Here is a 26,539-nt window from a genome sequence, read left to right on the forward strand (position 1 = left end):
ATAACATAACATAACATATAAACAATTATAACATACTTTGAGGTACCACTCCAGGTCCAGAGTGACAATGGGTTACACTTCAAAGGCAAATTGGTGCAGAACTACTGTTTTCAGCACAATATTGAGTGGATATATCATATTCCTTATTATCCACAAGCCTCAGGACTGATCGAGAGAATGAATGGCTTACTGAAAGCTCAACTGCAAAAATTATAAGATGGAACTTTGAAAAACTGGAGAGAGCATTTAAATGAAGCCATCCAAATTCTGAATAACAGACCATCAACAAATGCTGAAACACCCCTGATGCGAATGTTAACTCCAGCTCTGCAAATACAACCACATGTGGCCACCAATACCATCACGTACTGGGAAATAAAACCTGGAGCCTTAGTTCCTTACAGAGCCACACCAGATTCTGCAAGCCTTGACTTACATGCTTTACAAGCTTAAAGACTGAAACCACGAGACATAGCACTGTGAGAAACAGGTGTTGGAGTACAGATGCCCCCGGAGCATTTTGGATTGATTGCTCCCAGAATGGGTTGACCCTCAAAGATATTCGGATTTTAGGGAGAGTGATTGAGGCAGATTACCAAGGAACAATCAAAGCTATTCTGTTAAATAGTGGAGAAGCCGATTTATTCGTACAAAACGGAGACAGAATTGCCCAACTTGTCATAATTCCAGTCTATGGAGGATTGGTGAGGAAGGGGCTGCCCCAGCCCTTCTTACTGTACGTGGGGAGGGAGGTTTTGGTTCAACTGACAAAAACCCTGGTGCTAAAGTGTGGGTGGAATCCCCAAATGGCCCTCCAAAACCTGCAGAAATTATAGCAATGGGCCCGAGTAATGTCCTGTTGATCATGAAACCAGGAAAGGTAAAATGGGAACATATTCCAGCTGATAAATGTTATTTGTGAGAATAATCATACTTGTTTCTTTTACAGATCATACTAAAGCTCGTCTTTGCTGTGAGTGTGCCGTGTGGTCTCCTTTTGGGCGTGTGTGTGTGGGGTCAGGAAAGACCTAACATCCCCAACTTCAACTTGATTGATCGACCCATGTCACTGCATCTGAATGACAATATTTGGATTCATTTGGCGCAGACCCTGCTTAACAGATCTGACTTCTGCATGGGCACCATGAAAAGCACTGTGGATGTTTAGTCAACGTGTTTGATCGTCATACCAACACCAACAAGCGTTTTGTTAGAAATTTTCAATGCCACTAACCAGGATAATGATGTGCAGGAACAGGACATGGAAACCCACTTCAGTACCTATGAGTATTGCAGGAACTGTCAGGAAACAATCAATGAGAAGTGGGACAATCTCACTCAGATAATTACCTACAACATTACTACTGGTGATGTGTGTTACTACAGGTCCTGCAATTCTTGTGACATTAGAAAATGCATTCAGTTGTGTTTAGAAAAGAAGACATCAACTTCTCAAAACATATTATGGAAACACAGAGTTTTGTGCTTTTACCAAATGGACCGACATTGTAAAAACATGTAAAAACAAATCACATGGCTTGTCATCATCTAGTGACTGCTGCCAGTCACATTAAAAATGTCAAGTTGCCAGTTGGTTGGCTGTGCTCGTGTGGAAACCTTTCTTTTACCTACATTCCAGCTAACATAACCGGCAGGCCATGTGCTTTCACACGTCTGGGACTCATAATGCTTCCAAGTAACTCTATACATACTCGTTATCCTAGAGGCATTATGCAAGTAAATGAAGACTGTGATTCAGGTATTCAATTATTATCCCAATCAGAGTATCTAAGCTTAAGTATTTCTACTGTAGACGTTTAGTTGTATACAATACTAGAGTGATTAATAAGCTAGCATGTCTAATAGTTAAAAACATTAACCATACTTGTATTGCTTTGTCTGAATTTTTATTAGATGTGCATAGTACTAGAAAAGCTGCATTACAAACAGGGCTGCTATAGACTATCTTTTGCTAAAACAGAATCATGGTTGCAATGAATTTGAAGGCATGTGTTGTTTTAACCTTTCTGACCACTCTAAATCTATCCAGGCCCACATTGATACACTGCATACATTAGTGAAAGGGGTAAAACAGGATATGGATCAGGGATGGTGGAACTGGTTGTTTCATTGGTTACCTTATTTTGGGCAATTACACAAAGTTTTGGGTGGCATTTTTATGTTATTAGCTCTTATTATATCATTATGTTGTTGTGTGCAATGTATTCCCAATCTGCTTGCAATGTTTATACTGAAAAAAGTTGATTTTAAACCTATAGGCTACATGAGTCACTGGTCAAAGGGCAGAATGTAGTGATATTTGTGTTTTGACCACTGACTCCGTGTTGCACCACTTTGCACTTGGCTTAGCTGTCCACTGTCACATTAGTGGTCACTAGTTACAGACTCCATTTTGTAGCTTAGCCTTAGCTTCACCACCATGTTAAAAGTGTGAGTATCTTTCTGTACAAAACATATTATGCAATGTATTTTCTATTCTACATGTCTGCTTGTTCTTTTCTCACTAAAAGGGTAGGACATAATGTGGAGGAGTCAGTCAGTCAGCATAAGGATGTAGTAGAATTATGTTTATGGTACAGCAGGGAACGGCTTAGGCTTGGGAGAGACACCTTGGGAAACTGGCCAGTTCCAACCTGTTTCTTTCAACAATGACCTAAAATAGCCAGCATTTTTTAATACTTCTTGCGGAGCGGGAGTGCTTTTTCCAGAAATCTCCTCCCCCGTTTAAGGTATATAAGAAACCCAGGTCGACAGTGCGAGATTCAGAGACCTCAATCAGGATTGAGACATTGAATGCTTGATATATTTCCCGTGAGGGTAGATCGCTCTCTTTCTCGTTGCGGTCGAGCCGGGGTCAACGACTTGCTGGCAGAAGAAAGATGAAGCACCAGACAGGCCCTACGGTGATGCATTTTTATTAATTATTTGCTTTGAATTGTGTGTTAATATATATGCATATACCAATATAGGTGTTTGTATCTCTGCATGTATATATTTACTGTTTATAGACTGAAGATTCTTTGTACATGTTCTTACTTCATTGTTGCACATTTTAGAAGTACACTTTCGGTTATACTGACCTTCCTTCACGAGCCTTGCAAAAAGATATAATAAATGTCTTCTTTAGACTAAGAAGTGCATTCCAGAGAATCTTTTCAACTCCTCTCAGTGTGTATTTTGGCTCAGTCAGCAGTAAAGCAAAACACAGATAGGAATAGATAAGACTCTTGGCACAATCAGAAACTCATTTAAAATCAATCTTTACCACACTGGATAATGGAATGTTGGGATGCTTCCCAGTTTAACCTTAATGCAACCCAAAAGGTTCAATTTGATCCATGAGTGTATTCGACTTCACATCCAGGTGTCAGGCACACAAAACAATTTTGTGTGGAGAGAGAATAATGATTCCTAAAGAGGAAGCAAAGACCTCTGCTTGGATGCTTATCACAGGTAAGGCAAGCCTATGGGTCGATGACAAGAACAGCAGGGAGACAGTGGGCATCGTTGTTTGTTCTTGCATGGGTTAATACCCTACAAAATTGGAACAGATACAAAGCAGCGGAGATAGTGATATGTATGCGTACAAAGAAATACTTAATACCACATATGTCCTGGCAGCTCAGAATCTGGAGAAAAAACACTTTCACCCAGCAGGCCTGCATCAGAAGAAACATTACAATTAACCCGATCAAGAACTACTATCAACCTTTGGTACGCCAGGACTAAACAGCCAACTGATTGGAATTACTAACTGGAGCATCGGTGACAGAAGCCTACTAACAATTACTTTAGCCAGTATGTGTATTTCAGTTAATCAGCAGTATTTACAGGTGTAGCACAAGCCCCCTGACTTAAATCGATTCCATAAAAAAGATACTTCTCAGATGGACTGGTGTACTACACTGGCCTGCAGCATACTATCCTGTACGCACTCATTATGGAATTAGCATATCCATAAAGTCTTCTAGAACTCCTCTAGGTTGAACTCCACCAGACCTTGCCTTCCACCAAATAATTAAAAGCCAGCCCTAAAAAAGAAGGGGTTATTCAAAGGAAAGATCAGACATCCCCTTCCACAACATCCTTGCAACCAGGTCAAGAAATGGGCTTGGCTGATTGATCAAAACACAATCTGCGCAGTGTGTTACAGTACAGAACTAAAGTCAAATTAGCATTCTTGATTACCCACTGATATGTTTCCACACCCATGTTCTTATTTCCACCAACGGTATCTGGATCCATTTCTCAAATCCGCGCCATGACACTCTCCATCATCTTGCACCGCACCCAGTTACACCACCGGGACGTCACCACATCTTGGCACCAGTAGCTGAAATGTATACGTCGTACCCATGATCTCAATCTTTTGCTAATTTGGCTGAGAATCTAAATTATCCTTAAATATTCTATGTGCTCCACAATCTTCAATGACCTTGTCGTGCACTAGCAAAACCTTCTTGCTTCCCCTTACCCTCCAATCCTCTTACTCCTGCGACTCCCGAGCATGGATTACAACACAGGAACCAGACATGCAGACCTCATTCATGCACTCTGTAATCAACAATCAAAGATAGTGCGCAGGGCCTGTGCCATGAACAGGACATGAGTGCCCACCCAGCCCTGAATGGAGTCTCAACAGAACGCAGCGGCGGCCAAAGATCAAGGTCGCACTTGAAATTAAGGAAGCTGGGGCCAAATGTACGAACACATTTTCCCATAGACATAGAATGGGTAAAACTCCTTGCTACATCTGGCCCCTTGTCTTAGCCAATCATTTGTAAGGAACCAGGTCTTAGCCCGTGTCTTGGAAGGAGAGTAAGTGCTACTTTTTACGAGGCCCTAGGAAAAAGGTCTATCTAGCCACTAGCGGCCATGTCTCGGAAGTACTGCATGCGTAATCCTACAAATCAAAATGATTGTAATAAACCATGCAGTACTTTTTTAGTGACACTCTACTCATCCTTTCCAGATCATTTATTCCCATGAAAGCTTGTATCTGTGAAAGGGACCTCTCAACATGGGTGCTGGAAAATGGAAGGGCAAAGATACTTAAAACACATGCAGCCAGCTCAGGCCATTGCTGTTGTTTTGCCAACCAATATTCACGCACCTGTAGATGGTCGTACTCAGGTACGCCTTCTGCAACATATTCATTAAACTGACGACATATACATTCCCTGCTATCAAAACAATCAAAAATAAACTTATATTTTTCAAAGTTCTGAGGCATTTCTGCCTTACGGAAGGGGTCAAGAACTTGCACCGAGTACCACAATGAGGCTTCATTCACTTCGAATGACATGGTTGCTGATGGGAGATTACGACACATGATCACCTGCCATTTATCGTACATTGTTGAATAATATATCCGGAACATTTCTTCAACAGTTCTTTGTTGCCCAAGCGGCAGACACTCGAGCAATGCACATGTTACATAACCAAAGTCATTGAAAGTGTCCCCCAACTTCTTCTCAAGTAAAAGTTTGACTTCCACACCAACTGCATTGTACACTTGGTAGATATATGTGTTTTCACCCTCTAATTTTTTTATTATGTCACCTAATGCAGGCATGTTTTCTTGTAAAAACCGGAGCGTGCAGTACATGGTATTTTTTTTTATCTCATTGTCTATGTGTGTCCGAAGAAAGTCACACTTCCTGTCTGCAGAATCACTCAGGACAAATTCCGTAAATGGTCGCCACATGGACAGTATGGCATTGACTGCATCCAGCAGTGAGACTGACCAACGTGAGGACACAGTTGGGATCATTTTCCCTGTCATGCCATACAAAGTGCAAAACGAGAAGTATTTTTGCTTTAGTTTGCGAGCATATCGAAAAAGTGTATCAGCGTGTACTACAAAGTCAACTGCGTTCCTCATTAGTTCTGAAGAATGTAAAGCTGCTTTCAACACGCCATCTAGTAGGCGGCAAGGATCTCGCACATGGATAGCCTTGAATTCGGGCACTGTCTTTCCTAGATCATCACATAACTTTTTCATATAAGTAGCAGAATCACTACCAATACATACAACATCACTCCAGTTCTTGTGAAACCTCTCGAGCACCTTCTGGAGCAATGCTGAAATTGATACTGCATTGCAAGTTTCTACAATATCCAGGTCAGCCATGACAGTGCGACGGACCCATCCATTTTCTGCATCACAAAATGTGAAGAGGACTGCCACCGCTGGATCCCCGAGCATCTCTGGAGTCTCATCAACTGTGACAGAAATTTTAATGCCACCAGAGATTAATGCAGTAATGTGGTCAAGATCTGCTTTGAAAACCTCTGGTAGGTATTTACAGTACATTTCAGTAGATGTAGGTATTTTTTCTCCTGCAGGAGCAAATTTACGGAAGAGATCCCCAATGGGACCATCTGCCTGATCCAAACTGGTTCCCGACTGCACTAAAGCACGAGTAAATTCATGTGCTAAGTCTTTTTCTTCATGTTCCCTCTTAAAAGAGGGCTTCATCTCAGCAACAGGCTCCTGGCCAAGGTCATCATCAGAACTGTACATGGTTTTCAATTTCAAGTGGGTCTTTGACGAAAGGTGATCTTTGATTCTGCTTGCAGTCTTCCCAGAAATAATTGGAACAGACACGCGGCAATACTTGCACATCAGCAGTTTTCTTCCACTTCCCTCTTCCACTGACAGATCTGGATGAGCTCTTACATAATCTTCGGCATTCTTGAGTCTGCGAGGGGTATTCTGTGTCCGACTGGGATAACAAAAATAGTAAATTAGTTTTCCTAGAATTTGATTGAATTTTGTGCTAGCTTTATTTCCCCCATTTCTGAGTTACCATGCCCAATAAACTACCAGCAACTTGGACAGATTACATGGACACTACTGGCACTGCTCATCAGCACTATTTTACTTGTAATTCGAAGTACCCACAAGAAGCCAAATCAATTTTGTGCACTTAAGTACACTGATGCTGCTGGTAGAAGAGGGTCACCAGACCAATGTATGAGCGCCACCTGTGACCATCTTTGTTTACCAAGTACTTAGGCACATATATCAGTGACCACGGCCTCACCCTGAACCCTTTTTCAGAACACGTCATGTAGACTGCAAACAATTTCTGTAAAAAGGAAAAAAATATATGTTACTCTCACCTCCGGTGAGTTCCTGGAGACAACTTCCAGTGGGTCTTTGATGCCAGATGATCTGTAATTCGGCTTGCAGTCTTCCCAGTTACTATTGGGATGCGCACTCTACAAAACTTGCAGATTAACAGTTTTCTTCCATTCACCTCTTCCACTGCCAAATCCTTGTGTTCTCTTACATAGTCCTCGGCAATCTTGACTCTGCGGGGCATTGTCCTGTGTAGTTGAAAGGAACTACAAAAGTACCTTAAACAGGTTGGGGATTTACGTTTTTTATTTTTCCTCACTGGCTGAAAAACACTACTGGCAAGCCTTGCATACAGCAGGATGTCGTTTTCTGGTTTATATTTGAGAAGCAAAGTTTTACTTATTGCAGTCATAAATAGGTATTGATTGAGTAAAATAGGTTGATGTATCACTAAAGTCCGAGACTGCATTTGTTTACAAAATTGTTTTATTTTACATATATGCATGCAAAAAACAACCCACAAGATTATTGCTTCCAACCAATCCCCACCGCACGCCTTGTATCCTATAATAGACACATTTCCCCATATCCAGCGTTTTTACTGAACTCTTATTGAAAAAAAAACACAATGTACCTTTGGTGAATTCAGTGTGCCATAAGGATTTCTTCTCAGGCAGCAGTATCCTGCTGGCTACCAATCAGCTGCAGAAGGAATAAAAAAGAGAGTTCTACATATTAACCAATGAGGAGCTTTATGTGCAAAAGGGGCACCTTAATGAAAGTCTGACATGTTCATTATTAAAGGATAAAAAACACTTCAAATAGACAAGGCACCACAGCCACTGTTTCGTGGAGTCCACATTTCAAAGTATATAATTCCTTCAGAACCCTACCACCCTTCCCACGCTACTTCCCAGCAGCACAGCAGCTGCAAGCTAGACTGGACCTGAGAGTGAAAGAAAGAAAGTAAGGCTTCTAACAGAACAACATGGAGGGGCCTTCCTCAGAGCATGCTTATGGTCCACAGCACTCAGTACTTCCCAGCAGTGTTGGCTGTTGATCAACTGCAACAAACAAGGAGGAGGTGAATGGGATGGTGGAATTCATCTCAGCCACTGGTAACGAGATTTGCATATGGCTGGGTTTTTTCAGAGGTGACATAGTGGGCAAAAAAATAAAAAGATGGACTGGGATGCGGCCCGAGTAATTATTGGTGGCTCAGATTAATTCAAGCATTCCATCCATCACTTTTTTGTATTACTCACTGCCACTTCTGAAGATACAGAGATGGGCCTTGAATTGGGATCTCTTAGGCATCCAATGTATGACTGCAGCAAGGAAAATCATTGGTCATCAATTTTAACCAACATGGATAAGTGCCATTCCAGCAGTTTTAGGTAGAATCACTTGGTTGAGGAGGCATAAACGCTTAGTGCAAACACGTATTGTTGGCATATGGGGACCCATGGGGACCCCTTCTCTTTTGCGAATGGGTTAACACCAGTGTGACACTGGTGGTAAATGCGATTGCTTTGCGACCGCATTCGCGGTCACAAAGCAATCTTACATCGAGCTGCAACTCTCAAATAGGAAGGGGAACACCCCTTCCTATTTGCAACTCGCAAAATGGGAATGGGCATCGCGATGTGGGTTTTGCGCCTCGCAAACAGCGATTTTCGCTGTTTGCGACACGTTAATGCCTTGCTACATCTGGCCCTTAGTGACTGCGAAAGAATACAAATGAAAGAGTAATGTGGCCAGTGATTAAGTTAGTTTCTCTCATAAAATTAGTCAATCATGCGTTTGTGAAATATTGTGCAAGATCGGTGCCTAAAGTCACTTTGATATTAACAGTCCGAAGGCGAGTGAAAGGGACATGCAGTTTCAGCTGCGAGCGTGGCGCTGCAGAAGGATAAGTTTTTGTTATGTTACTGAGAGCTTGTGACCAACTTGGTGGTGGTGAAGTGAGTGATAGTACATATGAAGTGTGTATTTGGTGTTATGAGTGATGAAACATGGTGATGGTAAGTCAATGGTATAACAAAAAAAAATAGTATTTTGTGTGGTCTCAGGATGCAGTGATATGTTACTGAGTAGTGTTACAAGTGGCTGAGAGGAATTTTATGAGGCCAAGTGATGGGCTCGATGGCAGGGTGAGTGGGTGGAGGAAAGGGCTACTTATGAAGTGAATTAGTGAGATGAGCGATTGCTGCTGCGACTGAGTTATGGACAAGGTGCTATAGGTGGGCAGATGATGCTGTAAGAATGCAGGAAGCTGAGCTGTGCTCCATGGGCTTGAATGTGCAGTGTGAAGTGGGAAATTAACTGATCATGATTATGTTAGTTATGTGTGTGAGATTTGAGATTGGTGTCCCAAATAAGGGATGTTTTAAAGCGCTTAGGTGAGTGCTGATGTGATTGTGTCGCTAAGCAATGTTGCTATATTTTGTTGTGTGAAGCATGCTCTGGAAAGGAGGAGTGCTGATTTGAGTCGGTAATTGATGCTGTGGTATGGGTGGCTGTGAGTAAAGAGGGGGAGCGACAAGCGAGTTGTGAATACAAAGCAAAAGGGGCAAGCAGAACTGTAGAGAGAAGGGCCGGTGCTATGACTAAGTGGAGAGAGCGAGTAGAGTCATAAGTAAACAAAGAGGAGGCAGTGAAGTTGAGTGGCAGTCTTGGTGGCAGTTGTTGAAGGGTGACGCTGGATGGTAAAGGTTTCGGAGACTGCTGTGTTGAAAGGGTGGTGCTGATTGGATCTGTAAGTAGTTTAAGAACGGAAGAAGGATATTAGTGAGTAGAAAATGGTGTCGAGTAATTCAGTGGCATGTGTCAGTGGCAGTAACGGAGTAACAAAGAAAGTACCAAGTGGTGTAGCTGTCTGAAGGCGAGGGGCGATTAGTATTGCAAATCACTTCCCTTCCCACAATTAACTGACTGCAGGACAACAGTGGTGAAATTATTGGAGTCTTATGTGTAAACATTTGTGCAAGTGGTGTAAACAAATGAGACATTAGGTGGTGTCCTGTGCATGTGTGGTAAGTGGTGACTAGGTGGTGCGATTGGTTGGTTATGAGGGAGTAAAGGGTGATGTTACTGGGAATCTCTGTGGCTGGTTGGTGCATCGAGTAAAAGGCTATGAGTGATATGAGTGGCAGTACAAAATTCTGTTGCAAGTTACACTGGAGGGCAGTGATCTGAATGAATGCAGATGAGTGATGTAAGCAAGGGATATTATAAATGACTGTGGAGCATGTTGATGGAGGAGAGTGACCTGTGGGGGGGAAGGGAACTCAAGGGGTGGGTTAACAAGATGTGGCTTGGGAGACTGAAAATAAATGTCACTCGAGGGCCCAGTGTGGACAAGTGGGGTGGGGATGAAGAGTGAGGGGTGTATAGATCATTGATGCGGGTCTACCGTTGAATGCCACAGTGTTATATCGCTTTCAATCATAGGAGTTCATTTAAAAACTGGCCATTTTGGGAATAGTCATAGTTTTTAGTTAAATGGTACTAGTTGGACATGCACACATAAAAAACATTATTTGTAAAAGGCAAGTCTAGAACACTGACCATACAGGAAAACGCTTGGCTACACGGATGGGTGACAAAAATATATACAATGCTTTGGTGCAGTTAAATTGTACTGGTTTGCATGTCAAATCGCATTTCTGAGAAAAGCAAGAACAGCTCAAATAAACTTTAAGAGCTGTAATGAAGTATGCCCCTGCTATGGGTCCAATGCACTGTGCCTCTCCTGGCCTCTGACCAGCCAACACATTCGAGTAGTCCAGAGTTTAAAATGGGTCAAATTACACTACAATAAGTGGAATGCAAAATCATAAAGCAGCATGGTAGCTAAAACCGCTGCTGGATAAGGGGCACAGGAGTAGCGGTGAGCTGGTTTGCCTCCACTGCGGGGCAGGAAATCAGATGCTAATCTGTCAAGTGAGAGGCTGGTGCCTGTTGCTACTGCTGCGTAAAGGGACAACCGGCTGTTTGGGAAACGTTACTCATGGAGGTCCGCAAAGCCTCCTCAGGGGGTCCACAACTGCTTAGAAAATTAGGTAATATTAACAGATTAATAAAGTGTATATAAATTAAGTGGCTAAATATAGAATTAAAAAAATTTAAAGGTATTGTAAATGTCAAGGAATTTGAAATTGGAGGCAAAAAATGTAATTAGCATCCTCAGATTGAGTCATGGGAGCAGTGCAGGTGTATCAAACAGAATATAGTATGGATGATGTGTTGCTTCAACTGAATTTAGAAAAACTCCATCCTTCCTATTAAAAGAAACTTTGTTTTATTTTTATTTATATTTGTTTGCAAATTAAATAAAATGTGTTATCAGTTGTGTACGTGTTTAATAAATGCTTGTTTCTGTATTTTGTGTGTATTGTTTTGCAGTTCAAGTCATCAACAATGCTGGCCTGGGGTCCCTGGCTTCCAGTAATGACTCAGCAGGAGGTCCCCGGATGCCAATAATTATTCAGTAGGGGGTCCCTCGGTTCCAGAAATGATAAAGTGGGGGGTCCACGATGTTAAAAGGTTGGGAATCACTGCTCTATGCCATTAAACGCTATGCCACTCTATGCAACTGCACTCTACACTACAACACTCCACATCACTCAACTCTGCACTCTATGTCACATGCACTCTATTCTGCATCACTGTACTCTAAGCCAATGCTCTCTATACCACTGTACTCTGACAGTCTACTCTGTACTCTCTGCCATTCTACTCTGTACGCCACAGCACTGTACTCTACACCACCACTCTATGCTACTCTACACTGCACCACTCTACAACACTGCACTCTATGCCACTTGCTTCTACTCTGCTCCACTCTGAACTACACCACTGCATTCTACTACGCTGCAATGTACACCGCTGAATTCAATACCCCTGCACTCAATGCCACTATACTCAGCAACATTCTACACCAGTCCACTCTACTCTATGCCATTCCAGATATGCCACTCTACATGACGCCCTACTCTGCCACTCCAAGACACAACACTACTTGCCACTCCACAACAATCTACTCCACTCTTTGCCATTGCACTCTACGACACTCCACGCCACTCCACTCTCCTCTATGCAACAAACTTTTGGCCATACTGTACACCAGCCACGCTGGTGTCCAACATGGCTAAAACACATTGGTAAAGCCAATAGCTCTTGCATTGGCGAGACCTATTGGCTTTGCCAATGCTGGTGATTTCCTTCTGCTTCCCTCCCACTTTCCCCGATCTCTAAACAAATCTGCCCATATAATCCTTATCCTGTGTTCTCGGTACACCTGTTCCCCGCACTGGGCAGTAGCACTTGCTCTACCTCGCAGCGTATTTTACAACACACCACAAGCAACATTAAAGAAAGAACAATAAAAGGATTCTGACAAAGTAAACGCATGGAAATAATTAAATATCACTCCTTATTTTAGATTTTTTAAATTACTTTTTGTGGTTTTATAAAGTTTACCGCCATAGGTAAAAATATATTTTGCAATGTACATCCAGCTTTCAATGCTATGTAATCATAGATATGCAATACATATATCATATCCGACATAGCAACTGTCACCCCCATGGCCAAGGTAGAATGAAAATTAGAGTTGCGAAGAGGCTGCTTTAAGGCGCTGGGTATTTTCATATATTTTTTAATGTAAAGCTATCACTTTCATGTCAGGCATAAATATAAAAAACAAGGAGATTCATAGCCATTTTCTGTTTTCATTTAGCACTCTAAAGCAGGCAAACAAACCGGGTTCCCTTTACATATCTAATGAACACAAAAGCCCGATGCCCACGCCCACCTGGAATCACACTAACTTATCAGCACGTCTCAGAGTAAACATCTCTTCAGCAACTGGAAGCACTGGGATCTAACCCGTCATACGACACAATCACCAAACTCCCTAATTGGCAAATTGTCCCCCTGTGGCCCGTTTTTTCCATACTGTGCTATGCGGTCAGAGGAATCCAAGCCGCCACACACCCACCACCTCACATCAGAAGCAGTGACATCAGTTACCAATAGGAGACTTGGAAGAGTTGAGGCAAGACAGTGCGAGACAAAGAAGAATAAAAGTGGTGCAAGGGGAGAGGGGAAAAAGAAAAAAGGGGAGATGAGGAGGGAGAAAAAGAGACAAATGGGTGGTGGGAGACAGCTGAGAATGGTAGAAAAAATGTGTGGAGTACTGGGCGTTGCAGTGGATTGGATAGCAGTAGATGGAGTTAGAATAAAGTAAGTAGAGATGAATGAAGTAATGAGAGAGCAAGAGGAAGGAGAGGGAAGTGAGGGAAAGAAGAGACAAAATGAGAGGGAAAAGACTGAATGAGGGAAATAAGGGGACAGAAGCAGGGAGACAGAGAAGGAGATAGAAGGGAGGGGCTTGAAGATGAGAGAGTGAAGATATGAGGGAGATGGGAGACAGGAAGCAAACAGGATTACAGGGATGAAAGGGAGAGAAGAAAGGAATGAATAGGAGGCAGGAAAAGAGCTAGCGAAAAATAGAAAGATGAAGATGGAATGAAGGATGAAGTGAAAGGCCCCTCAAGGGTGCAGAAACGAGGGAGAAGAGAAAGGATAACAAAAGCAAAGAAAGTTCAAAGAACGAGGAGAAATGCAATTGTGACAGAGTAGGAGGGAGTGATGAAGGCAGGGCAGTGTAAAAGAGAAGGATGGAAAGTAAAAGAAGTGACAATGGGGGGTGAGGGGGAAGTGGGAAAGTCAAAGCAAAGGTTGGAGAAAGGAGGTAAGCGAAAGGGTAGTATGAATTTCATGGTATGGAAAAAGGAAAGAGCGGGTAGTGCTTCACACACGAACCTGGCTTCCTTGTGGTCTATCAGTGTAAAGACTTGAGTTAGAGGTAGGTGTAGGAGGCTGGACTGGCTTGTAGTGAGTACCAAGGGGTACTTGCACCTTGCACCAGGCCCAGTTATCCCTTATTAGTGTATAGGGTGTCTAGCAGCTTAGGCTGATAGATAATGGTAGCTTAGCAGAGCAGCTTAGGCTGAACTAGGAGACGTGTGAAGCTACTACAGTACCACTTAGTGTCATATGCACAATATCATAAGAAAACACAATACACAGTTATACTAAAAATAAAGGTACTTTATTTTTATGACAATATGCCAAAGTATCTTAGAGTGTACCCTCAGTGAGAGGATAGGAAATATACACAAGATATATATACACACAATACCAAAAATATGCAGTATAGTCTTAGAAAACAGTGCAAACAATGTATAGTTACAAAAGGATGCAATGGGGACACATAGGGATAGGGGCAACACAAACCATATACTCTAAAAGTGGAATGCGAACCACGAATGGACCCCAAACCTATGTGACCTTGTAGAGGGTTGCTGGGACTATTAGAAAATAGTGAGGGTTAGAAAAATAGCCCACCCCAAGACCCTGAAAAGTGAGTGCAAAGTGCACTAAAGTTCCCCAAAGGACAAAGAAGTCGTGATAGGGGAATAAGGCAGGAAAGACACAAACCAACAATGCAACAACGCTGGATTTTCAATCTGGGGTACCTGTGGAACAAGGGGACCAAGTCCAAAAGTCACAAGCAAGTCGGAGATGGGCAGATGCCCAGGAAATGCCAGCTGCGGGTGCAAAGAAGCTTCTACTGGACAGAAGAAGCTGTGGTATCTGCAGGAACGCAAAGGGCTAGAGACTTCCCCTTTGGAGGACGGATCCCTCTCGCCTTGTAGAGTCGTGCAGAAGTGTTTTCCCGCCGAAAGAATGCCAACAAGCCTTGCTAGCTGCAAATCGTGCGGTAAGCGTTTTTGGATGCTGCTGTGGCCCAGGAGGGACCAGGAGGTCGCAAATTGGACCAGGAGGTAGAGGGGACGTCGAGCAAGACAGGGAGCCCTCTTAGCAGCAGGTAGCACCCGGAGAAGTGCCAGAAACAGGCACTACGAGGATGCGTGAAACGGTGCTCACCCGAAGTTACACAAAGGAGTCCCACGTCGCCGGAGACCAACTTAGAAAGTCGTGCAATGCAGGTTAGAGTGCCGTGGACCCAGGCTTGGCTGTGCACAAAGGATTTCCGCCGGAAGTGCACAGGGGCCGGAGTAGCTGCAAAAGTCGCGGTTCCCAGCAATGCAGTCTAGCGAGGTGAGGCAAGGACTTACCTCCACCAAACTTGGACTGAAGAGTCACTGGACTGTGGGAGTCACTTGGACAGAGTTGCTGGATTCGAGGGACCTCGCTCGTCGTGCTGAGAGGAGACCCAAGGGACCGGTAATGCAGCTTTTTGGTGCCTGCGGTTGCAGGGGGAAGATTCCGTCGACCCACAGGAGATTTCTTCGGAGCTTCTAGTGCAGAGAGGAGGCAGACTACCCCCACAGCATGCACCACCAGGAAAACAGTCGAGAAGGCGGCAGGATCAGCGTTACAGAGTTGCAGTAGTCGTCTTTGCTACTATGTTGCAGTTTTGCAGGCTTCCAGCACGGTCAGCAGTCAATTCCTTGGCAGAAGGTGAAGAGAGAGATGCAGAGGAACTCGGATGAGCTCTTGCATTCGTTATCTAAAGTGTCCCCAGAGACAGAGACCCTAAATAGCCAGAAAAGAGGGTTTGGCTACCTAAGAGAGAGGATAGGCTAGCAACACCTGAAGGAGCCTATCAGAAGGAGTCTCTGACGTCACCTGGTGGCACTGGCCACTCAGAGCAGTCCAGTGTGCCAGCAGCACCTCTGTTTCCAAGATGGCAGAGGTCTGGAGCACACTGGAGGAGCTCTGCACACCTCCCAGGGGAGGTGCAGGTCAGGGGAGTGGTCACTCCCCTTTCCTTTGTCCAGTTTCGCGCCAGAGCAGGGCTAAGGGGTCCCCTGAACCGGTGTAGACTGGCTTATGCAGAATTGGGCACATCTGTGCCCAAGAAAGCATTTCCAGAGGCTGGGGGAGGCTACTCCTCCCCTGCCGTCACACCATTTTCCAAAGGGAGAGGGTGTAACACCCTCTCTCAGAGGAAGTCCTTTGTTCTGCCATCCCGGGCCAGGCCTGGCTGGACCCCAGGAGGGCAGCTGCCTGTCTGAGGGGTTGGCAGCAGCAGCTGCAGTGAAACCCCAGGAAATGTAGTTTGGCAGTACCAGGGTCTGTGCTACAGACCACTGGGATCATGGGATTGTGCCAACTATGCCAGGATGGTATAGAGGGGGCAATTCCATGATCATAGACATGTTACATGGCCATATTCGGAGTTACCATTGTGAAGCTACATATAGGTAGTGACCTATATGTAGTGCACGCGTGTAATGGTGTCCCCGCACTTACAAAGTCCAGGGAATTGGCCCTGAACAATGTGGGGGCACCTTGGCTAGTGCCAGGGTGCCCTCACACTAAGTAACTTTGCACCTAACCTTTACCAGGTAGAGGTTAGACATATAGGTGACTTATAAGTTACTTAAGTGCAGTGTGAAATGGCTGTGAAATAACGTGGACGTTATTTCACTCAGGCTGCAGTGGCAGGTCTGTGTAAGAATTGTCAGAGCTCCCTATGGGTGGCAAAAGAAATGCTGCAGCCCATAGGGATCTCCTGGAACCCCAATACCCTGGGTACCTCAGTACCATATACTAGGGAATTATAAGGGTGTTCCAGTAAGCCAATGTAAATTGGTAAAATTGGTCACTAGCCTGTTAGTGACAATTTGGAAAGAAATGAGAGAGCATAACCACTGAGGTTCTGATTAGCAGAGCCTCAGTGAGACAGTTAGTCACTACACAGGTAACACATTCAGGCACACTTATGAGCACTGGGGCCCTGGGTTACCAGGGTCCCAGTGACACATACAACTAAAACAACATATATACAGTGAAAAATGGGGGTAACATGCCAGGCAAGATGGTACTTTCCTACACAACCCCCCCCAAACGAAGGACAATAAGACTAGCCATGACCTGATGAGTCTTCATTGTCTAAGTGGAAATATCTGGAGAGTCCATCTGCATTGGAGTGGCTACTCCCAGGTCTATGTTCCACTGTATAGTCCATTCCCTGTAGGGATATGGACCACCTCAACAATTTAGGATTTTCACCTTTCATTTGTTTTAGCCAAAGTAGAGGTTTGTGGTCTGTCCGAACAATGAAGTGAGTGTCAAACAGGTATGGCCTCAACTTCTTCAGTGCCCAGACCACAGCAAAGGCCTCCCTCTCAATGGCAGACCAACGCTTTTCTCTAAGGGTCAACCTTCTACTAATAAAAGCAACAGGTTGATCCTGGCCCTCAGAATTAAGTTGTGATAGGACTGCCCCTACTCCTAATTCAGATGCATCAGTTTGGACATAGAATTTTTTAGAGTAACAAGGGCTTTTCAGGACAGGTGCAGAGCACATGGCCTGCTTCAGCTCCTCAAAAGCTTTCTGACAGTTTGCTGTCCATAATACCTTTTTAGGCATTTTCTTGGATGTGAGGTCATTAAGAGGGGCTGCAATGGAGCCATAGTTCTTAATGAACCTCCTGTAATACCCAGTGAGGCCTAGGAAGGCTCTCACCTGAGTCTGAGTGGTAGGGGGAACCCAATCAATAATTGTTTGGATTTTCCCCTGAAGTGGTGCAATCTGTTCCCCACCAACAAGGTGTCCCAGATAAACCACCTTACCCTGCCCTATCTGGCACTTTGAAGCCTTGATAGTGAGGCCTGCCTTTTGCAGGGCCTCTAAAACTTTCCATAGGTGGACCAGGTGATCATCCCAGCTGGAGCTAAAGACAGCTATATCGTCCAAATATGCTGCACTGAAAGCTTCCAGCCCTTGCAGGACTGTGTTCACCAACCTCTGAAAAGTGGCAGGTGCATTTTTCCATCCAAAAGGCATTACAGTAAACTGGTAATGGCCTCCAATGGTTGAAAATGCAGTTTTAGGTTTAGCATCTTCTGATAATTTGATCTGCCAATACCCTGCAGTCAAATCAAAAGTGCTCAGATACTTGGCAGATGCCAGTGTATCTATGAGCTCATCTGCCCTGGGTATAGGGTGAGCATCAGTTTTGGTTACCAGGTTGAGACCTCTATAGTCTACACAAAACCGCATTTCCTTCTTTCCATCTTTGGAATGGGGTTTTGGTACAAGTACCACAGGAGAAGCCCGTGGACTTTCAGAGTGCTCAACCACTCCTAGTTCTAACATTTTCTGCACCTCTTGCTTTATGCAGTCCCTGACATGGTCAGGCTGCCTATAGATCTTACTTTTGACAGGTAAACTGTCTCCAGTATCCATAGTGTGCTCACACCAAGAAGTGGTACCTGGCACAGTAGAGAAGAGTTCAGAGAATTGATCTAGGAGATTTATGCAATGGTCTTTCTGCTCAGCAGTAAGACAATCAGCCAAAACTACACCTTCCACAAGAGCATCTTGTTCTGTGGAAGAGAAGAGATCAGGTAGAGGATCACTGTCTTCTTACTGTCCCTCATCAGTTGCCATGAGCAGGGTGAGATCAGCCCTGTCATAGTAGGGTTTCAGGCAGTTTACATGGAGTACCCTAAGGGGACTCCTTGCAGTGCCTAAGTCAACTAAATAGGTGACTTCACCCTTTTTCTCAACAATTCTGTGGGGACCACTCCATTTATCTTGGAGTGCTCTTGGGGCCACAGTCTCCAAGACCCACACTTTCTGCCTGGTTGGTACTGAACCAAAACAGCCTTCTGATCATGCCATTGCTTCTGGAGCTCTTGGCTGGCCTGAAGGTTTTTACTGGCCTTTTTCATATACTCAGCCATCCTTGATGTGAAGCCAAGTACATAATCCACAATATCTTGCTTAGGAGCTTTTAAAGGTTGTTCCCAACCCTCCTTGACAAGTGTGAGTGGACCCCTAACAGGGTGTCCAAAAAGAAGTTCAAAGGGGCTGAAGCCCACTCCTTTCTGGGGTACCTCCCTGTAGGCAAAAAGGAGGCATGGTAACAGGATATCCCATCTCCTGCGGAGTTTTTCAGCGAGACCCATAATCATGCCTTTGAGAGTATTATTAAATCTCTCCACCAGTCCATTTGTTTGTGGATGATAGGGTGTAGTGAACTTGTAAGTCACACCACACTCCTTCCACATGGCCTTTAAGTATGCAGACATTAAATTGCTTCCCCTGTCTGATACTACTTCCTTTGGGAAGCCCACCCTAGAAAATATTCCCAGGAGGGCCTTTGCCACTGCAGGTGCTGTAGTGGTCCTTAAAGGAATAGCTTCAGGATATCTTGTGGCATGGTCCACTACCTCCAAGATAAACCTATTGCCTGAAGCAGTAGGAGGGTCAAGGGGGCCAACTATGTCAACCCCTACCCTTTCAAAGGGAAGCCCAACCAGAGGCAGTGGAATAAGGGGTGCCTTTGGAGTGCCACCTGTCTTGCCACTGGCTTGACAGGTTTCACAGGACTTACAAAAATCTTTTGTGTCCTTAGACATTCTAGGCCAATGAAACAAGGGGACCAGTCTGTCCCAAGTTTTCATTTGTCCCAGATGCCCAGCTAGGGGAATGTTGTGTGCAAGAGTTAGGAGGAACTTTCTGTACTCCTGAGGAATCACTAATCTCCTGGCAGTTCCAGGTTTAGGATCCCTTGCCTCAGTGTACAAGAGGTTGTCCTCCCAGTAAACTCTGTGAGAGTCACTGACATCCCCATTAGCCTGTTTGACAGCTTGCTGTCTTAGACCCCCTAATGTGGAACAGGTTTGCTGTGCCACACTCAGCTCCTCCCTGGCAGGCCCCCCTTCACCCAAAAGCTCAGCAGTGTCTGCTTGAAGCTCCTCTGGTGTAGGTTCTGCACAGGGAGGGAATTCTTCTTCCTCAGAAGTAGAATCTACTGTAGAGGGAGGGATAGTAGGAAGTGGTTTGCTTCTACTAGCCCTAGCTTTAGGGAGCACTTGGTCCATTGTTCCAGGATCCAAGCTTCCCTGTCCTTTTTGCTTTTTGGCCTGAGCCCTGGTTAAAGCAAAAATATGCCCTGGGATGCCCAGCATTGCTGCATGGGCCTCCAACTCCACATCTGACCAAGCTGATGTCTCCAAATCATTTCCTAGTAGACAGTCTACAGGTAAATCTGTGGCTACCACAACTTTCTTTGGACCAGTAACCCCCCCCCCAGTTGAGATTTACAACAGCCATGGGGTGGCTAAGTGTGTTGTTGTGAGCATCGGTTACTTGGTACTGGTGACCAAGTAGGTGTTGTTCAGGGTGGACCAGTTTCTCTATGACCATAGTCACACTGGCACCAGTGTCCCTGTAGGCCTGAACCTCAACACCATTTATTAGGGGTAGCTGCTTGTACTTATCCATATTAAGGGGACAAGCAACTAAGGTGGCTAAATCAATAGTCCCCTCAGAGACTAATATAGCCTCTGTGGTCTCCCTAACAAGACCAACCCCAACTAAGTTACCAATAGTGAGCCCAGCTACTCCCTTGGATTGGCTATTAGTAGGTTTGCTCCCACCACCACTGCTATTAGTAGGGACACTAGGTGTAGCAGTAGGGGTTGTAGTGGTAGGAGGCTTGGTGCTTTTCTTTGGACAACTGGGATCTGTTGTCCAATGGCCTTTTATTTTACATAAATAGCACCATGGTTTCTTTTCCTTGTTTTGATTAGAAGAGGATTTGGGCCCACCACCCCCACCAGAGTGTTTTTTTGGGCCTGATGAAGACTCATTTTTAGATTTGTCCCCACCCTTGTCAGAAGACTTACCATCCTTCTTCTTGTTGCCATCTTTGTCACCCCCTGTATGAACTTTTCTGTTCACCCTTGTTCTGACCCATTTGTCTGCCTTCTTTCCCAATTCTTGGGGAGAGGTCAGATCAGAGTCCACCAAGTACTGGTGCAACAAATCAGACACACAATTATTAAGAATATGCTCTCTCAGGATCAAGTTATACAGGCTGTCATAATCAGTAACTTTACTGCCATGTAACCACCCCTCCAAAGCCTTCACTGAATGGTCAATGAAATCAACCCAGTCTTGTGAAGACTCCTTTTTGGTCTCTCTGAACTTTATCCTGTATTGTTCAGTGGTTTAGCCATAACCATCCAGGAGTGCATTCTTAAGAACTTTGTAATCATTAGCTTCATTTTCTTTTAAAGTAAGGAGCCTATCCCTACCTTTTCCACTAAATGATAGCCATAGGATAGCAGCCCACTGCCTTTGAGGGACATCCTGTACAGCACAGGCCCTCTCAAGTGCAGCAAACCACTTGTTAATGTCATCCCCCTCTTTATAAGGGGGAACTATCTTATGCAGATTCCTGGAATCATGCTCTTTTGCAGGATGACTATGGGGAATACTGCTGCTGCCACCATGGGTTTCTAAACCCAGTTTCTGTCTCTCCTTCTCTACTTCTAAAGTCTGTCTATCCAAATCCAGCTGTTGCTTCTTGAGCTTCAGTCTGGTTTGTTCCACTCTCAATCTATTGAGCTCCCTTTCTAACAATCTGTCATCAGGGTGGGTGGGAGGGACATGCCTTGAAACAGAAGTATGGTGAGAATGGACAGAAGGAGACCTGTCCCTTACAGAGGGCACCCTAACAGCTTGGCTAACAGAAACATCAGTACCACTGTGGTGAGAATAAATGCTTTTGCTATGATGTGAGACAAGACTATTTGTATGGTGTGGCTCTTCATCATTACCAACTATGCTAGACTGTCTAGTAATGGGCAGGCTAGGAAGTTTATTTCCTGAATCTTTTCCTGGGGGAGTCCCTGGATCAGATTGGGAACCATTAGCTACTTTTTCTACAGATGGGGCACTTCTAGCCTTATCCTGTTCTCTAAGCATGTTAAGTAACAGTTCCAAGGAAGGATTCTTCCCTACACTCAAACCTCTCTCTATGCAGAGACTCCTTGCTCCTTTCCAGCTAAGGTGATCATATGCAAGTTTGGACAAATCAACATTTTGGCCTGTGCCAGACATTTTTAGAGAGAGTTAAAGTGATAGAAAAAGTGAAAAAAGTTTGTCAGAGCTTTTAGAAAGACAGAGAAAAAAACTTTTAAAAACTTTTTAGAAAGTTAGAAGTACTTTTCAGCACTTAGAAAAGAGTGAAAAGAGGAAATGCAAAACTTTTTGGTTATGTGTATATACACTGAACTTGTTTTGTATATTTTTCTCTTATGAAAAGTACAATGACAAGAGTGGTAAGTAGTCTCAAAGCACTTATCCCACCGCTGCACAACCAATGTAGGAGGCTGGACTGGCTTGTAGTGAGTACCAAGGGGTACTTGCACCTTGCACCAGGCCCAGTTATCCCTTATTAGTGTATAGGGTGTCTAGCAGCTTAGGCTGATAGATAATGGTAGCTTAGCAGAGCAGCTTAGGCTGAACTAGGAGACGTGTGAAGCTACTACAGTACCACTTAGTGTCATATGCACAATATCATAAGAAAACACAATACACAGTTATACTAAAAATAAAGGTACTTTATTTTTATGACAATATGCCAAAGTATCTTAGAGTGTACCCTCAGTGAGAGGATAGGAAATATACACAAGATATATATACACAATACCAAAAATATGCAGTATAGTCTTAGAAAACAGTGCAAACAATGTATAGTTACAATAGGATGCAATGGGGACACATAGGGATAGGGGGCAACACAAACCATATACTCCAAAAGTGGAATGCGAACCACGAATGGACCCCAAACCTATGTGACCTTGTAGAGGGTCGCTGGGACTATTAGAAAATAGTGAGGGTTAGAAAAATAGCCCACCCCAAGACCCTGAAAAGTGAGTGCAAAGTGCACTAAAGTTCCCCAAAGGACAAAGAAGTCGTGATAGGGGAATAAGGCAGGAAAGACACAAACCAACAATGCAACAACGCTGGATTTTCAATCTGGGGTACCTGTGGAACAAGGGGACCAAGTCCAAAAGTCACAAGCAAGTCGGAGATGGGCAGATGCCCAGGAAATGCCAGCTGCGGGTGTAAAGAAGCTTCTACTGGACAGAAGAAGCTGTGGTTTCTGCAGGAACGCAAAGGGCTAGAGACTTCCCCTTTGGAGGACGGATCCCTCTCGCCTTGTAGAGTCGTGCAGAAGTGTTTTCCCGCCGAAAGAACGCCAACAAGCCTTGCTAGCTGCAAATCGTGCGGTAAGCGTTTTTGGATGCTGCTGTGGCCCAGGAGGGACCAGGAGGTCGCAAATTGGACCAGGAGGTAGAGGGGACGTCGAGCAAGACAAGGAGCCCTCTTAGCAGCAGGTAGCACCCGGAGAAGTGCCAGAAACAGGCACTACGAGGATGCGTGAAACGGTGCTCACCCGAAGTTACACAAAGGAGTCCCACGTCGCCGGAGACCAACTCAGAAAGTCGTGCAATGCAGGTTAGAGTGCCGTGGACCCAGGCTTGGCTGTGCACAAAGGATTTCCGCCGGAAGTGCACAGGGGCCGGAGTAGCTGCAAAAGTCGCGGTTCCCAGCAATGCAGTCTAGCGAGGTGAGGCAAGGACTTACCTCCACCAAACTTGGACTGAAGAGTCACTGGACTGTGGGAGTCACTTGGACAGAGTTGCTGGATTCGAGGGACCTCGCTCGTCGTGCTGAGAGGAGACCCAAGGGACCGGTAATGCAGCTTTTTGGTGCCTGCGGTTGCAGGGGGAAGATTCCGTCGACCCACAGGAGATTTCTTCGGAGCTTCTAGTGCAGAGAGGAGGCAGACTACCCCCACAGCATGCACCACCAGGAAAACAGTCGAGAAGGCGGCAGGATCAGCGTTACAGAGTTGCAGTAGTCGTCTTTGCTACTATGTTGCAGTTTTGCAGGCTTCCAGCACGGTCAGCAGTCGATTCCTTGGCAGAAGGTGAAGAGAGAGATGCAGAGGAACTCGGATGAGCTCTTGCATTCGTTATCTAAAGTTTCCCCAGAGACAGAGACCCTAAATAGCCAGAAAAGAGGGTTTGGCTACCTAGGAGAGAGGATAGGCTAGCAACACCTGAAGGAGCCTATCAGAAGGAGTCTCTGACGTCACCTGGTGGCACTGGCCACTCAGAGCAGTCCAGTGTGCCAGCAGCACCTCTGTTTCCAAGATGGCAGAGGTCTGGAGCACACTGGAGGAGCTCTGCACACCTCCCAGGGGAGGTGCAGGTCAGGGGAGTGGTCACTCCCCTTTCCTTTGTCCAGTTTCGCGCCAGAGCAGGGCTAAGGGGTCCCCTGAACCGGTGTAGACTGGCTTATGCAGAATTGGGCACATCTGTGCCCAAGAAAGCATTTCCAGAGGCTGGGGGAGGCTACTCCTCCCCTGCCTTCACACCATTTTCCAAAGGGAGAGGGTGTAACACCCTCTTTCAGAGGAAGTCCTTTGTTCTGCCATCCCGGGCCAGGCCTGGCTGGACCCCAGGAGGGCAGCTGCCTGTCTGAGGGGTTGGCAGCAGCAGCAGCTGCAGTGAAACCCCAGGAAAGGTAGTTTGGCAGTACCAGGGTCTGTGCTACAGACCACTGGGATCATGGGATTGTGCCAACTATGCCAGGATGGTATAGAGGGGGCAATTCCATGATCATAGACATGTTACATGGCCATATTCGGAGTTACCATTGTGAAGCTACATATAGGTAGTGACCTATATGTAGTGCACGTGTGTAATGGTGTCCCCGCACTCACAAAGTCCGGGGAATTGGCCCTGAACAATGTGGGGGCACCTTGGCTAGTGCCAGGGTGCCCTCACACTAAGTAACTTTGCACCTAACCTTTACCAGGTAAAGGTTAGACATATAGGTGACTTATAAGTTACTTAAGTGCAGTGTGAAATGGCTGTGAAATAACGTGGACGTTATTTCACTCAGGCTGCAGTGGCAGGCCTGTGTAAGAATTGTCAGAGCTCCCTATGGGTGGCAAAAGAAATGCTGCAGCCCATAGGGATCTCCTGGAACCCCAATACCCTGGGTACCTCAGTACCATATACTAGGGAATTATAAGGGTGTTCCAGTAAGCCAATGTAAATTGGTAAAATTGGTCACTAGCCTGTTAGTGACAATTTGGAAAGAAATGAGAGAGCATAACCACTGAGGTTCTGATTAGCAGAGCCTCAGTGAGACAGTTAGTCACTACACAGGTAACACATTCAGGCACACTTATGAACACTGGGGCCCTGGGTTACCAGGGTCCCAGTGACACATACAACTAAAACAACATATATACAGTGAAAAATGGGGGTAACATGCCAGGCAAGATGGTACTTTCCTACAGTAGGTGCTCACGGATAATTCTGCAATTCATTTTATGGAGGCACTACATTTGAAGGAGAAATGACGAGGTTGCAATTCCTAAACCATACCATTAATACCACCTGGGCACTTTCAGTATCAGGCTGCCAGTTAAGCCCCTGATGGTTCAGGAGCCAATATGTTGGGCGATGCTGCTCTAAGCAGTCTCTGGGCGCTTCCCCTAAACTTGAATCTTCATAGACTAGGATGCAACAGAATAGACTCTCAGTTTCAGGTATGAATAGTCTATGCGTCACAGGATCCTCTCTCACGTGCCACTGTCCACATTGCTTGTGTATAATGGTTTCAGGCTTTTGAGACTTTTAAGATTCCTTTAAACCATTGCATATAAGAAAAAATGTGCACTTCTTCTTGACCATCAGCTCTTGACGTGGACGCAACTGCCTTTGCTTTTACTCTCAATAAAGTGTCACTCCAACTGCCAAACAAAAAACCTGTTAATGTCACACATAAACACACTCCACACATGGGTCTATCACACACAAGCAAACTGACAATTTGGCAGCTACGTATAATAATAATTACCATCAACAGAGACAACGCAAACAGTTTTGAATCCAAAATAAGAGCAGGAAAGAACTGTTAAAAAAAACGTGCTAGCAGACAATAGCAACTAATTAGCTATTCCATTTACATAAGATAAATTACCAGGATGGTAGAAACCATAGCAAGATAACACACCGTGCCGGATGGGGGTTAATGGACGGGCGGCATCCCGCCTCACCAACCACAGCATCTGCTTTAGCCCACTGCCCAAAACAAAAAAAGAGCTGCACTCCCCAATGTCACCTGGGATGCAGTACAGCTGACTATCTCAAAGCAAGATTACCTGAAACCACTAGTCCTCCCTCTTTCGGTTCCGGAGCACGCCACCGGAAGTACATTCTTTTCTTCCACGCTGCAAACAACAGACAAAAACAACACAAGGAAACTGGGGCTGAGGAAACTTAGAAATAGAAACAGGACTGTGACTGCTGTACCATGGCGGCCATCTTAGCCTGGTATCTGTTAAAAAGCAGAAAAATGACTTCTTGTCAGACACTGCCGTATGTGGTTGATGGCCTGATTTAGAACTCTGTGTCAGGACAGGAAGCTCCGATTCTATGTCAGGACCGGAGGCAAGGATTGTGCATATCTTTCCTCACTCTTTATTAACCCTTTCGCTGCCAGGCCTTTTCCCCTCCTGTGCCGAGCCTTTTTTTGCCTATTTGGGGCAGTTCGCGCTTAGG

General features: G+C 44.9%; 1 protein-coding gene across 7 annotated transcripts; it reads right to left on the bottom strand.

Annotated features, from left to right (window-relative positions):
• Positions 1-370: 370 nt before the first annotated feature.
• On the bottom strand, positions 371-26,219 carry CGGBP1 (CGG triplet repeat binding protein 1). 7 transcript variants are annotated; one of them, XM_069219352.1, is made up of 4 exons: positions 26,140-26,219; positions 7,743-7,810; positions 7,150-7,374; positions 371-6,749 (listed from the first exon to the last, which is right to left on the bottom strand). In XM_069219352.1, the coding sequence occupies exons 3-4, from the start codon at positions 7,350-7,352 to the stop codon at positions 4,925-4,927; spliced, it is 2,028 nt and encodes a 675-aa protein (XP_069075453.1). In that variant the 5' UTR covers positions 7,353-7,374; positions 7,743-7,810; positions 26,140-26,219; the 3' UTR covers positions 371-4,924. The 7 variants fall into 7 exon arrangements, with proteins under 7 accessions (XP_069075453.1, XP_069075458.1, XP_069075454.1 ...); XM_069219357.1 differs by having other exon boundaries at positions 7,150-7,386; XM_069219353.1 differs by having other exon boundaries at positions 7,150-7,356; positions 25,992-26,149.
• Between the last annotated feature and the right edge of the window lie 320 nt (positions 26,220-26,539).

This window comes from Pleurodeles waltl, unplaced genomic scaffold, assembly GCF_031143425.1.
Source record: "Pleurodeles waltl isolate 20211129_DDA unplaced genomic scaffold, aPleWal1.hap1.20221129 scaffold_67, whole genome shotgun sequence".
In the NCBI taxonomy this organism is placed as follows: domain Eukaryota; kingdom Metazoa; phylum Chordata; class Amphibia; order Caudata; family Salamandridae; genus Pleurodeles; species Pleurodeles waltl.